This window comes from Chanos chanos, chromosome 7 (assembly GCF_902362185.1).
Source record: "Chanos chanos chromosome 7, fChaCha1.1, whole genome shotgun sequence".
Classification (NCBI taxonomy): domain Eukaryota; kingdom Metazoa; phylum Chordata; class Actinopteri; order Gonorynchiformes; family Chanidae; genus Chanos; species Chanos chanos.
Window position 1 is genome coordinate 2,243,207 of NC_044501.1, and position 15,952 is coordinate 2,259,158.

The following is a 15,952-nucleotide window of genomic DNA, read 5'->3' on the forward strand; positions in this document are numbered from 1 at the left end:
CAACAGAAATAATGTAGTCTGAGTCATTTGAAGTCTCTGCTGCTGATAAAGCCTGTTAAAGTTGTCTCTCTCTAGCAGGCCCCTATTTCCTCTCATTTGGAGAGAATTTATTTATGCAAAAATTATACAGTGATGCCATCTTTGGAAGGTCATGATTTGGGGTTATTGTGGTAAAATGTTTCAGATTACACATTTCATAATGTACAAAAATGTTTGTATGTGTGTATTAAACTGTGTGTTTAATCATACACGTGTAATTTATACATGTGTTGTTTATAGTAGTGACAACAGTGAGTAATTTTTATAGGATCTAATAGCACACATTGACTGATTCATAAGTCAATGTATTATTTCACAGGATTAAAAAAAAAATTACAAACATTAAAATAAGGAACAAAAATAAAATTTACTCTCAAATAAACAGTACAAAATTAGCAAAATGTTTTGTTCAGCCACAATGATCTGATTTCAAACAAAAACTTCAATGTGATAAACCTAAAATCTGTCATTTGAGGATGGGAAGAACATGCACACTGATTATAGAAAGTCTGTGAAACATAGACAAGCAACAGCTTGTACATGATCCCAATTCATTTTTATTTCTAAAGGTTCTTAATTGGATATTCTGTGTCTAACCTTATTGTTGGATATTCTGTGTATAACCTCATTGTTGGATATTCTGTATTCTTGGATATTCTATGCATAATTTTATTGTTGGGTATTCTGTGCATAACTTTATTGTTGGATATTCTGTGCGTAACTTTATCACTGTGTGCAGAGCAGAAGTATGCTTACAGCTCCTGCTTGTGCATTGTGCATTGTGCATTTGGAGAAAAATAATCAGGACAAACAGAAGAAGAAATACAAAAAAAAAAAAAACAAAGTTAGCTTTCTTTTCCAAGTTTCACTTTATAGTAGCAAATGTGACTGGCATAATGGTTGATTGATTGATTGATTGATTGATTGATTGATTGATTCGTTCATTCAGTGTTTCACTAATTCATTTTAGCACTCTAGCTTTTTTGCTTATATATTCAGTTTCTGTTTCATTATGAAATCTGAACTATATGTGTATGAGGAAAACGTCTCATGGTTACTGTAGCTGAAGCTCATGGATAAACCCTATAACCATAACCAGATAAAATGATGTCTCTTATACTGAGAAGTGATGATATTTCAGACTGCAAGTTAGAATCATAATTTTATGTAGTTGAATAAAAATTGTTAGTATTTTTGTGTGTTCAGTTTGCCTTCATATTTGTATCAGCTGTGTAAATTAAGCAGGAGCATGTGTTTAAGGATAATATATTGACTGTCTGTTTGTGTGAATGTTTGTGTATCAGCACAGAATTGAAGTGAGAGACACTGATGGGTCAGGAGAGCCCCAGTCTGTGTCGTAAAGTCTAAAGCCTGCATAGAGGGGTTCAGTGAATGTGGAACTGAATGTATGTAAGTGTGTAAGTTCCTGTGTGTCAGAGGAGACGCTGTAGAAGGATAGCGTTCCAGCCAACCAGTCCAAATACACTCCTACTCTGTGTGAATCTGAGAGCGGAGTAATGTCAGTACCCTGACCGTTATGTCTGGCAGTGTAAACGTCTTCAGAGCACTCCAGGCTCCAGGACTTGTCATTGTGTCCAAGCTGACAGTCATCGCTCTCTCCTTTCCTCCTAATTCCTCTATATGTCATCGCTATATCCAACCTCCCAGTCCACTCAGCCTCCCAGTAACAGCGTCCAGTCAGACTCTCTCTACACAAAACCTGGTCTACGTTCTCAAATCGATCTGGGTGGTAAGGGTGCGGGTGCTTCTCAACTGTCCATGTCACTCGCTTTTGGTCGGCAGAAGGATCGAGGTTTGGGTTTGCTGTGTTAGGATCCAGTGTAAGCTGGAGGGCATCTGCAGAGGAGAGGAGATATTAGTGCAGACAAAGGAGACAACATATCAACCACTACCAACTCTGTGTGTGTGTGTGTGTGTGTGCATGTGTATCTGGGGTAAACTTACATCTTCTTAATCCTGGTTTGATCCGTAACTCTCCACCATGGTCCACACTACAGAAACACAGAACAAATAGAATTTTTCACCACACATAACTCTCACACGTACACGCACACGCACACGCACACGCACACACAGATGTGAGAGTTACTATTCCTACAGTCATAAATCATAACATTAACTATGTCATGACAAACAATGGATCCTACATCTCATTTCAATTTGTAGTAAATGTCCACTCACTCAACCCTAATCATTCGTTACTCACTTAAGTTTGCACTGTGTATGAGCAGAGAGCAGCTTCACTCCTGAGTCTCCTGGGTGATTGTAGCTCAGATCCAGCTCTCTCAGGTGTGAGGGGTTTGAACTCAGGGCTGAGGCCAGAGAAGAACAGCCTTCCTCTGTCACTAAACAGCCAGATAGTCTACAGAGAGAGAGAGAGAGAGAGAGAGAGAGGTCCAAAAGCTAATATAAGATGGTACTCAGGTTATGACACAATTGGAAACTTTGTCAGGTTAGCGTGTGTTGGAACAGAGCATTCCACATCATTATTTAACTAATTCTGACCTCAGTATCTTCAGTGTGGAAGTTTAAAAAGAATGGTAGATGGTTTATGCATCATAAAAAGGTGTACTTGCAGATTTCTTTTGGAACAGAACATTCCACATTATTTGCTCATCCAATACTGACCTCAGTATCTCCAGTTTACAGTGTGGATTCACCAATCCCACATAGAGCAACTTCACTCCTGAATCCTGAAGATCATTGTGACTCAGGTCCAGTTCTCTCAGGGGACAGTTTACTGACTGTAGAACTGAGGCTACAGCTTCACAGGACTGTTCAGTGAGTTTGCAACCAGCAAGTCTACAGATGAAGAACAGACAATTAATTGATTTGTTTTTAATTCTAAGTTTTAAATTGCACATTGTTGACTGTCATTGTCTTGTCCACCATATCCCAGTTCAGAGTGATGACCATATTGTTTTATCCCAGTTAACCTTAACTCAAGGGTCTTTTTCCTATGAGACCAGGCTCTTGTGTGACCAGTAGAAGGTCAAAGGGTATCTATGAAACCCACTGTGTTGGAGAATAAGGAGTTTCCAAAAGAACAACAGTTAGAGTACCAAGTGTACACTGGAGTATAAGGTGCAAAAATACAATATTTTGTGATTTTTCTATAAAATGATTTCTCTAACCAGTAAAATGGCATCAAGAAAAACACAACATATCTCTCAGTATGCATTAGTTTCCCACTGTGTTTTTCACAACCTGCAGTCCTGCAGTATAGATGCCTTTCCTAGTGTGTATCATGCTGGTGATCAGTGTGAACATTTTTACTGGGGCACTTACAAGGGGCACCTGCCTAGACCTGGATCAGCCAAAACAATTCATGGTCTAAAAAGCACAATTCAAACAAACCAAAAGAACCAAAATAAAATAAAGAAATGAATCCAGAAATGAAGATAAGGACGGGAAAAGCACAGTGAGCCTGGGACTGGGGTGTAGTAACATCAGTAGGCACTAGGGGGAGATGAAGAGGGGAGAAGACACTGGTTCAACTGAGCTACTCAAAGAAACTATTTTACTTTATAAGTATGTGTGCAGTGGAAAGTCTAAATTAATCATTTCAAACAAGTTAATAAAATGTTAATAAATAACTAGTCTAAACAATATTTTTTCACGCTTAGAACCGTGAATGGTGGAAGCTACAATGGGCATTTTAAAATAAAAGACTAAAGAATATTGGTAATTATGAATGAATGAGAGGAAATCCCCAGTATAACAATTCAAAGATGAACATAGAAGGTGTGAAACTTACATCAGGAAACAATCAGCAAAGAGCATGAGCTCTGTCAGGTTTTAAAACAAAATGAAATATACGTGTATTTCATGGCAGACAGGGTCCTGACGATCACATCTGTTAAGAGTCGTAAAGTCTTCCTCCCCTAATTAATACTGTCAGATTACTGCATGTCGATAAAACATATTGAGTGTTCTGGTATTGGAAACCCGTTCTGGTCCCATTGTAGTCTCCACAGAGGAGATGCTCCTGATGTTTGTGAAAATGTCCAGTTTGGACAGTGGCTGAAGAGAACAGCAGATCAGGTACAAGTTTTGATGAAGCACATTTTTATTACTGTATAGGTACTGTTTGTGACTAACACTGACCTCAGTATCTCTAGTTTACAGTGTGTCTTATGCGGTTCAGCAAAGAGCAGCTTCACTCCTGAATCCTGAAGGTCATTGTAACTCAGGTCAATCTCTATCAGAGGGCAGTTTTCTGCTTGTAGAACTGAGGCTACATCTTTACAGGACTGTTCAGTGAGTTTAGAACCAGCAAGTCTGGAGAGAGAGACAGAATGAAAAGAAACAGTCATCTTATCAAACAAACCCTCCAAATTAGGATGGCAAAAAATGGTTTTAAAAAAAAATCCTCCTATACCTCATATAAACATACTATAACGCACAGCGTAATATCACCAGCTACGACTACACTTTCTCATAATGGCCTTGACACAGTATGTGAAGTAGTTCAGCGCACTGGGTATGGTAAACACTTCAGCCCAGGGGTTTTTTTGTGAACATGCAGTATGTACATTAGCAAAAATATACACATACAAAAATACTTGGAAACCATTTTTCACTTACTTTAGTATTACTAATTTGCAGCTGGGATCCCCCAGTTTAGCAGAGAGCAGCTTCATTCCTGAGTCTCCTATAGGATTGTAGCTCAGATCCAGTTCTCTTAGGTGTGAGAGGTTTGAACTCAGAGCTGAGGCCAGAGAAGAACAGCCCTCCTCTGTCACTAAACAGCCAGATAAGCTACAGAGAGAGAGAGAGAGAGAGAGAGAGAGAGAGAGGGATCCAAAAACTGATGTGTTTGAAACACTCAGAAATGAAGTGCTCATGATCATCATGTCTTTTCTGTCTTCAACACGACTCCCTCTAAGGTTGTGGTGCCGATAAAACATATTTACTTCCACTGTGAACCCCTTGGTTCCTGCTTCAGTCTCATCTCAAGAGATGCTCTTACTGTTTGTGAAGTTTTCGCAGATGCTGAACAGTTGAGTGAAACAGTTGCCAGTTTAGATCAAGCCCATTATAAGTGTTATATTTTCAGGTGCTGGACAGTACTGACCTCAGTATCTCCAGTTTACAGTGTGTCTTCTCCAGTTCAGCAAAGAGCAGCTTCAGTCCTGAATCCTGAAGGTCATTGTAACTCAGGTCAAGCTCTATCAGAGGGCAGTTTTCTGCTTGTAGAACTGAGGCTACAGTTTCCCAGGACTGTTCAGTCAGTTCACAGCCAGTGAGTCTGCAAAGAAATAGTGAGAGTTTTTCGAGCAATGAAAGATTGGCCTTAGCTCAGATTGTTATTTATTTGTTTATTTATTTAGATATGTTATGGGAAGAATTAACATGTCCAAAAGTCCTACATGCTATAAATGTGCTGACTTTAGTTAGTTAGTTATGCTTGGTCACAGTAATTTTTTAATGAGTCGATAAGTTTCAAACAATTGCTATCCAACCCAGTAAATGCTACAGTGACAGTTTGTTAACAGTTACACACCGTCATAATCCTTCAGAGAGTTATTTTTGTGATCACTCAAACGACACGGCTAATATAGATGATTTTTGAAGTGACTATATGGTACTGCCCCTTTGGGTATTCAATGTCATGAGTAGTTTCAAATACCCCCACTTTAGCTCATAGGGTTTTTTTTTCCCTATGAGGACCAATTTGGGCTTCATAGCAACTTCCACAGCAACTGAATATGATTGACAAACCAATTTTAATTTCCTGAATCATATGAAATGCTGACCTATTAACTATTGTATTATAGCATCATTCGTGTTCGTGACTCAGTAAGAGATGGGAACAGCGGAGTTTGTCGCTACTATGGCCTTTACAAAGGCAGTGCTAAACAGAACACTTTATGTAGAACAACACCGAACATCAACACAGCACAGTAAGCTATTTATTACTGGGCAAGGTAAACGGAATTACAGTTGTAGGACAACACGCAATTATTTACACACAGCTGTGGTGCATGTCAGAAAGAGCTCTGCTCATTCCAGTGTTTCTACAGCATGTATTGTGCTGCATTGTTTTCTGTTTGTTATTGTGCTCTTAAGTGTGCAGTGCATAATAGGTATTAATTAGAGCGTGTAAACAACCGTATTATGGAACAACTGATGCAGGGAAAATTCTTTGTTACCTTGCGCTGTCATAAGTAATAGTATCCATTTCATGGGATTTACTGCTGTTTTAGCAGAAATGGGCGTTCGTTTTGGGGACTCAGGAATGCGTAACAAATGTTTACATATAAATAATGGTGATTAAGATAGTTAAGTCAGAATATGAGAATGCATCTGTATGTGTCTGTGAGACCTTATGTTGGTATCTTTGGATGGACAGGTTGTTGTAAAAAACACTTCACTGTTCTACTGGAATACCTACAAAGCTCGCCTGGTGTTTTTCATGACCGGCAGCAGTCTCTTCAGCCCTTCATCTGAGGCTCTGTACTTTCTCAGCTCAAACTTTTCCTGAGCCTCCTCTGACATCTGCAACACAAAGACCAGAGCTGACCACTGGGCGGATGAGAGTTTCTCATCCGAGAGACTTCCTGTGCTTAGACGACTCTGGATTTCAGTAAAGAGTGAGTCATCTTTCAGCTCACTCAGACAGTAGAGAAGATTGATGCTTTTTTCTGATGACATGTTTTTATTGAGTTTCTCCTTAATGTAGTTGACTGTTTCCTCTGGTCTGACTGGTGTTTTGATCTCTTTTTGTACTGGCAGTAGTTTCTTCAGGTGTTTTTGATTGGATTCCAAGGAGAGGCCAAGGAGGAAGCGGAGGAAAAGGTCCATGTGTCCATTTTCACTCTGCAAGGCCTTATCGATCGCCATCTGGTGGAGATCAAATATTTTCCTCTTGACCAAATTTAGTGCCTTTTCAACACCTTTTAGAAGTGGATTGCTGTTCTTGGTAATGAACGTGACAAACACATACACAGCTGCAAGACATTCCTGGATGCTCAAATGTAGAAAGCTGAAAGCATGGTCCTCTTTTCTGAAAACTCCAATATCTTGTTTAACATCTATGCCGCAGTCTTTGAGATCCTTCTCATAGAAAATCAGATCGTGTTTTATCATCCGCTCAAATGCCAGTTTTCCAAGTTTCACTACATCTGGTGCTGCCTTTTGAGGTTTCTTTTCCATGAGTCTTAGGTGAAGGAAATGTATGTACATTTCAGTTAAAGTTTGCGGTAATTCCCTGCAGTAATTTTCATCGAGCAGAGTTGCTGTGATCTCACAGAAGGCAGGTATGCGACACAGAGTGTGGAGGCTTCTTGATCTCTTAATATGTGCGATGATACTGTTGGCTTGATCCTGATCACTTATTCTCTTCCTGAAGTACTCTTGTATGTCCAGGAACCCTTGCACTTCTGTTACCTGGTGGATGTGCTTAAGAGGAACCTTATCTGCTTCTTCAGGTCGGGAGGTTATCCAGATGAAAGCACGAGGGAGCATTTCCCCCCTAATGAGGTTGGTTATCAGAACATCCACTGAGGTTTCTTTTGTGATGTCAGTCACTATTTCGTTTTCTGAAAAATTGAGTGGGAGTTGGCTCTCGTCAAGGCCGTCAAAGATGAACATGATTTTCCTCTCATGGAAAGTCCTCATACATGCTAAGCCTTGAAAACGCTGATGAAGCAGTTTGGTTAGACTGTATTTTTGTTTATTCATTAAGTTCAAATCACGAAATGCAAGGGGGAAGATGAAATCTATATCCTTATAGTCCTCCTTATCTGCCCAGTCTAGAATGAACTTCTGCACTAAGACGGATTTTCCCACACCTGCAATCCCAAGTGTCAGGACTCTTCTGATGTAACCTTGTGGGTCTTTAAAGATGTCACCCATCTTGATTTGAACGTCTTTTTCATCTGTTCTCTTTGATGTTTTTCCATCCACCTCAGTTTCACTGTAGATGCCTCCTGAGGCACCTTTCAGTACGTACACATCTGTGTAGATGTCATTGAGGCGCTTGCAGGCACTTTTCATAAGGGTGCCTTCATGTATCGTGCCGTATTTCAACTTCAGATTTTCTCTTAGGTTTTCTTTGGCTCTGCATTCCCGTGGATCTGTAATTGTGATGGTGGAGCAAAGAGGAATAACAATAAGACAATCAGGTGAATGTACAGCAGGTCAAACATCTTCTGTAAATACACATTAAAATGTGTGTATGCAATGGAATATTCTTGAAGTAATATGTAGTAAGTAAAGCAGTTCAATGTGTTACAGTCTAACACGTTCACGAACAAACTAGAGAATTAGTTATGCACAGGGTTCACGCTGAGCGCGCTCTGTAAAGTGGAACCTCACATAAACACTGAGGCCAGAGCAGTAAGAAGTTCTGGGGATTTTTGGACACATGGTTTGCTGAAAACGCAGTACTGTTTGCAGCTCAGTGTGTGGCCAGAAGCAGTTATATTCAGTCAGTCAGTGGATCATTATTCTTAACAGATGTGTTATTTTAGCGAATAATCTGACTCTGTGATGCTGCTTCAGAAGCCATTACATCGCTGTCTTATCAGATTGAAATCATGCACATTACCTTATGGAGAAGCTGATTCATTGTGTTGGTTCTTATAATAGATTGACAGTTTGATTCTGCCAAAACTTCTCACTGAGTACAACCTTTTAACTGACCATTAACTCTACATTACAACAAACTTAACACAGCCTTTTTTTTTTAAATTTAATTAAAACAATAGTCCTGCTGCATATGCCCAGTCATGGGACTTCATAGATTAATTACATAATTAATTACAAAAATATCACTAACTTAAGGAATATTTGCCATGCGCCAGTCACCATGGCTTTTGTTTGGGCTGCACGGGTAAATTTAAAAAAAAGCTCTCAGTGAGGAGTCTGCACTGGTCAAATGGTTTGGAAAAACTAATGCAGAACATAGGGGATCGTGGGATCCTTGGCTCAATTCCCTTTCGGTTCCCAGACATTAAATAGCCCAAAACGCAGGGCGTGGACCATCTAAGGTTGTGTTTATATCTTTATATCACAAATCTAAGGTTGTGTTTATATCACTCTATGAGAAAAGAAGGTTTGTGTTAATGTCCGTACCTGGCACTGAGTCTGAAGATGTGAAAAGTGGGAAAATTTCTCTTAGCCTTGGATATTCTTCCAACATGCTCTTCTCTTTCAGCAGATCAGTGAATTGCTCACAGATGTCGTCCCCATTGTTCATCAGTTCATCCAGTAATTCAGTAGACATCTGATCAGTGTTTTGAGGTAGGCTTTTGAGCTTCTTATAGTCACGATCACTTATGAGCTTTTTCTCATGCACGTGTTGAAGGACAAAGTCTGTGTCAGTAGACAGGATGTCAATTAAGGTCGTCTTCTTTTCAAGTATTAAGTCCATGGTTCACTGGAAAATGCTGACCAGCCCTAAAACACAAATGGAATTAAAGGGGAAAAAAAGCCGTAGAGTCAAGGAATTCATATGAAATTGATCCAAAGCCCTTAATGATGTCATGCGGTGTTAATGGTCTATCATTAGATGTTTATTTCTTTTATGCGTATCTCTATGAAGCATTACTCTCTAATAAATGATGCTTGTGAACAGCCTTACTTCCATTATGTATCAAGACTGCTGGACAAACTGAAGAACACACACAACAAAATCACACAAAGCATCCTGATTATTTCACTTCAGTTCAGTGAAACAATCCGTCCTCTTAACAGGGGTGACTTATCCATCATATGCTGTTGGTTGACTACTTTTCAAATGTCATGATACATGATTTCAGTGTATCCCATTTCAGTGTCAGGCTGAGATATTAAGAAACTGTTGAAACTAGCTGAACCTGACATGGTTTTAATGAAAGCCATACACCCCTATCCACCTTTGCCAAAGCCTTGAGAGCAGGTGGAGGTAGAAGATTAAGTTTTTAACCATGAAAACACTTTGACTCAAACACTGACAGTGTAATGAGGATACTCCACTTTTCAGTCTTAAGATTTGCTCTCTCTCTCTCTCTCTCTCTCTCTCTCTCTCTCTCTGTGTCTCTCTCTCTCTCTCTCTCTCTGTCTCTCTCTCTCTCTCTCTCTCTCTCTCTGTGTCTCTCTCTCTCTCTGTCTCTCTCTCTCTCTCTGTCTCTCTCTCTCTCTCTCTCTCTCTCTCTCGCTCGCTCTCTCACTCTCTCACTCTCTTTCTCTCTGTTTCTCTCTCACTCTGTCTCTCTCTCTCTCTCTCTCTGTTTCTCTCTCACTCTGTCTCTCTCTCTCTCTCTCTGTTTCTCTCTCACTCTATCTCTCATACACATACACACACACACACACACACTCTCACACACACACACAGTGGGACATTGTGATCTCTGCTCTCTGAGCCGATGCTCTGGTATTCAACAACAGTTAGAAACACAGGAGGAGAACTGTCCATCTCACTCTCTCTTTCAAAATATCATAAAGAAAGGAAGAATACAACGTAAACCTCCATGTGCCATCTCTTCTTTAGTTCCAGACTCAGAGTGAAATCTGAATGGACTGACTTTTCGTCAGGAAGTATTTGGAAATGAGGTCATGTTTTATCAGTGTTACGAAGGCCAGTTAGACATAATCAGGATTTATGAGAAATAATGACAGATAATGTTCAATGACAGGCAAATTCATAAGAGAATTGTCATTCAAAGAGACATATGCAAACACACCTGTTACAGTAGCTGAACACACACACATACACACACACACACACACACACACACATACACACACATACACACACACATACACACACACACACACACACACATACACACACATACACACCCACACACACATACACACATACACACACACATACACACATACACACACATACACTCACACACACACATACACACGTACACACCCACACACACACACAAATACACACACACACACACACACACACACACACACACATACACACACATACACACACACATACACACATGCACCTATGCAGGATGCTAATGTCTCTGGGGCCATTGGAAGCTCCTGAGTTTCAGACTGGCTGCTTTTGAACTTCACTACAGTGAAGTCCTGGGCTTGTTTCTGCCACTACAACATGTTTTCACATTCATCAGCCAATCACAGACAGAACTCACGTTCGTAGACTGAGATGTGAATCTCTCCTAATGATCAGACAGTAGTGTCCCCAGCAAATCTTATTCACAAGATAACCTTTCTGAAAAAGGTCATGTGCATTTGCCACACAATAATAATTGCATTCATGTATCTTCCCCGTGTACATGGAGAAATCTAGTATTATATTATTATTATTACTATTATTGCTATTTACTAAGTCCTGATTGTGTCACTACTCATTTTCATCCATAAGTTACATTTTTAAAAGAACGCATCGAGCTCATAATCTGCTCTAGTGTCAAAATCAAACTGTATTTTATCTCCATTTTGAATTAAATTAAAAACACAAAGTCCAGCCCTGTGTGAGGCTGAATCATGAAGTTTGTTTAGCCGTGTGAATTAGTGTATGTGAGAGAGAAGGAGAGAGAGAGAGTGCAGAGAATGAGGGGGAAGGGAGAGGAAGGTGGATTTGACCTTGAGGTTCCACAAGTCTGACCTCTCACTGTAAATGACCAATTAAACAGGGCTAAATACACACGAACCTTAGTGTTCAGTGAGCAGTCAGACATGTCATTCAAATGTCATCTGGGTAATTGAATCTCTGGTCTGTTTATTGTAAGCTGTTTTATATAGTCTCTTTCTCAGTCTTCAGAGGGGAAAGTTTTATATACAAAATATGTATACAAAATCAAACTGACCAACTGAAGTTATGAAAAATAGCTGACTAGTATCATCTGTTATGCCAGAGCTACTCCTGTTTCTCCAGACAGTTATTACAGCCTGCTTCACATCTACAAACTGTACTGTACAAATACTCATGTAGTCACATACATGTGATACACATTACTATTGTTTTGCACTACCACACACACTGTATGTATATCATGTATATTGTTGTCTTTAGTATAATCTGCATATTGCTTGTGTATAGTGTATTGTTTGTAAATAATATGTACATTTTCTGTATGTTGCCTCCATTGCTAGAGAGTCACTAATGGCCAGAACCCAATTCCTTGTGTGTGTTAACAGACTTGGCCAGTAAATCTGATTCTGATTCTGATTCTGAAAAGAAAGAAACTTGTTTCTGAAACAACTTACCGACGAAACGTGTTTCGCAGTAAGATTCCTTTTCATAGCTTCAAAGGTCAAAGATTAAAATATGTTCTAGACAAGGAGTAATACAGGAAATGAAAAAGACAAGTGTGTTACCTCCTGTCAGGTGGGAGAGAGTCCGTGTTCTTTTTCCCCACAATGGACAGACTGAATTACAAAATGATCTCCACCCTCAGAGCATATGAAATATGATTAAAGTTTTAATCACTTTTCTAAAAATATCCCAGTCTTTATTTGTTTTTCTCTAAACTTCTGTCAGCTGTTATCAGAGCACAGCTACAACTCGGGTTCAAAGAGTAATTCTCTAACTGACTGACAAACACACCTTAGACACACACACACACACGGGCATGCATGCAAAACCTGCGTTTCAGTTTCCCTACAGAGTCAGGAGCTTGTTTCGACAAAAACAAACTAAAAAAAAAACATTTTCACAGTCACCAGACAATCACAAAGATGTGGTGGGTCAGGGAAAGAGCAGGCAGCAGATTCATAGGCTGAGCTGTGCATTCTCCTGCTGAGACAGTGGTAACGTCCCCAGTAAAACTTACTGATAAGACAATCTTCCTGAAAAGGTAGTGTGCGTTTTCAACACATTAAAAAACAGCATTAATGTGTCTCTCCCCTATACTGTAAAACAACATTAAGGTGTCTTTCTCATATACTGTAAAACAACATTAATGTGTCTTTCTCATAGACTGTAAAACACCATTAATATGTCTCTCTCATAGACTATAAAACAACATTAATGTGTTTTTCTCATATACTGTCAAATAGCACTGATTTGTCTTTCCCACATGCCAGTGCAGCCTAAGTGAACCACTGTGGAAAGGAAGTTTATCCATAGTGTTCTGTGAAATGAAAGCTACAGACATGAGAGAGTTTTGTTACCTTCTTACAGGATATCGTACACCTCTCTCCAGAGATGAAATTTATTTTCTTCAGTGTATGTAGTCTGACTCCCAATGGACCTGATACTGTATCAGAACAAGGAAGACTGTACTGACTGATACTGGTACTGACTGATACTGGTACTGAAAGAAAACCTTTACCCGAATACTCGTCAAACCCTCAGCTGTGGTATTCTGACTGAAGAATGAACTGGTTGCGTGCACACTTTTCTGCAGCAGACCTACAGCAAAATGACGCACAGGAATTTGCACGCTACTGGTTCATCTGGTTTGTCAAGAGGAACATTTCAGCATTTCCTGGTGACTCAAGTACAAACACAAACATGTACCCCGTGAATTGTCCCGTGAATCAGGAAAGACTGCAGATGACACAGAGAAAGAGAGAATGCCTTATGACACTGCATATGACACACAGAGAGAAAGAGAGAATGCCTTATGACACTGCATATGACACACAGAGAGAAAGAGAGAATGCCTTATCACACTGCATATGACACACAGAGAAAGAGAGAATGCCTTATGACACTGCATATGACACAGAGAGAAAGAGAGAATGCCTTATCACACTGCATATGACACACAGAGAAAGAGAGAATGCCTTATGACACTGCATATGACACACAGAGAAAGAGAGAATGCCTTATGACACTGCATATGACACAGAGAGAGAAAGAGAGAATGCCTTATCACACTGCATATGACACACAGAGAAAGAGAGAATGCCTTATGACACTGCATATGACACACAGAGAGAGCGAGAGAATGCCTTATGACACTGCATATGACACACAGAGAAAGAGAGAATGCCTTATGACACTGCATATGACACAGAGAGAGAGAGAGAATGCCTTATGACACTGCATATGACACACAGAGAAAGAGAGAATGCCTTATGACACTGCATATGACACAGAGAGAGAGAGAGAGAATGCCTTATGACACTGCATATGACACACAGAGAAAGAGAGAATGCCTTATGACACTGCATATGACACACAGAGAGAGCGAGAGAATGCCTTATGACACTGCATATGACACACAGAGAAAGAGAGAATGCCTTATGACACTGCATATGACACAGAGAGAGAGAGAGAATGCCTTATGACACTGCATATGACACACAGAGAGAGCGAGAGAATGCCTTATGACACTGCATATGACACACAGAGAGAAAGAGAGAATGCCTTATGACACTGCATATGACACAAAGAGAGAGAGAATGCCTTATGACACTGCATATGACACAGAGAGAGAGAGAATGCCTTATGACGCTGCATGTGACACAGAGAGAGAGAGAGAATGCCTTATGACACTGCATATGACACACAGAGAGAGAGAGAATGCCTTATCACACTGCATATGACACACAGAGAAAGAGAGAATGCCTTATGACACTGCATATGACACACAGAGAGAGCGAGAGAATGCCTTATGACACTGCATATGACACACAGAGAGAAAGAGAGAATGCCTTATGACACTGCATATGACACACAGAGAAAGAGAGAATGCCTTATGACACTGCAGATGACACACACACAGAGAGAGAGAGAGAATGCCTTATGACACTGAGTAAAGATCAGGAGAAATCTTTTACTATTTACTTACTACATGCTTAGACCTGATTATGTCACAACTCATTTTCTCTCATGAATTCTATTTTAAAACTACATCTGTATTTGATAATCTGCTCTACTGTTGAAATAAGACTATACGTTATCTTCTTTCAAAACTCAAAACTAAACTCATATGTGTGTGTGTGTGTGTGTGTGTGTGTGTGTGTTCAAAATTGGGAATACTCACATACAAGATCCAATGTTGCAACACCAAGTCCAGCCCTGTGTGAGGTTAAATCATGAAGTTTGTTTAGCCGTGTGAATTAGTGTATGTGAGAGAGAAGGAGAGAGAGAGAGTGCAGATAATGAGGGGGAAGGGAGAGGAAGGTGGATTTGACCTTGAAGTTCCACAAGTCTGACCTCTTACTGTAAATGAGCAATTAAACAGGGCTAAATACACATGAACCTTAGTGTTCAGTGAGCAGTCAGACATGTCATTCAAATGAAATGAAAAAGACACCTGTGTTATCTCCTGTCAGGTGGGGGAGAGAGTCCGTGTTCTTTTTCCCCACAATGGACAGACTGAATTACAAAATGATCTCCAGCCTCAGAACATATGAAATATGATTAAAGTTTTGATGACCCCCGTATAAAATATATAAACTGATAAAATATCCGAGTCTTTTCTAAACTCATGTGAGCTATCAGAAGGCAACTTAAATTCATGTTCAAAGAGTAACTGTCTGTCACTGACTAAACCTCCTTGGACACACACATAAACAAACACACACACACAACTTCCATAGAGGTTTCTGGGATTACAAGACAAGACTCAAAATGGAAACATCCCTTTCCATTAGAGAAAATGATTGATTTCATTATGCGGTTTTATGTGTGACCTTAATCCATAATTACTCCCAAATTGCAGCTGCCCCTGGAATATACACAATTTTACTAAAAACACTAGGATGACAGGCTCAGGCCCAATCGCAGATCCAGTGAGATAAAACTGAGTTTTATTGAAGAAAAAAAAAACCAGGCGGCAATCTCAGAAACAAAGTCCAATCCAAGTTGAAGTCAATAATTCACAGAGCAATAAATCCAAATTGATAGGAAAAGCAGGTCACAATAAACATGGCTTTTAGTTTTCAGAAGGTAACAGGCACAGAGAATCTCACAGTCACAATGTGACAAAGAACAGGTTCAAATACAGGACTTAAATGC

At 39.7% G+C, this 15,952-nt stretch overlaps 1 protein-coding gene across 1 annotated transcript in view; it reads right to left on the bottom strand.

Moving 5' to 3' along the window:
- Positions 1–1,339: 1,339 nt before the first annotated feature.
- Positions 1,340–15,952, bottom strand: part of LOC115817112 (NACHT, LRR and PYD domains-containing protein 12-like) — a 28,586-nt gene continuing 13,973 nt past the window's right edge. Inside the window, exons 6-9 of the mRNA XM_030780357.1 lie at positions 2,689–2,862; positions 2,267–2,422; positions 2,005–2,051; positions 1,340–1,896 (exon numbers count right to left, since the gene is read on the bottom strand). Coding sequence (XP_030636217.1) covers positions 1,340–1,896; positions 2,005–2,051; positions 2,267–2,422; positions 2,689–2,862 — 934 coding nt within the window. The remainder of the gene's footprint in view (positions 1,897–2,004; positions 2,052–2,266; positions 2,423–2,688; positions 2,863–15,952) is intronic.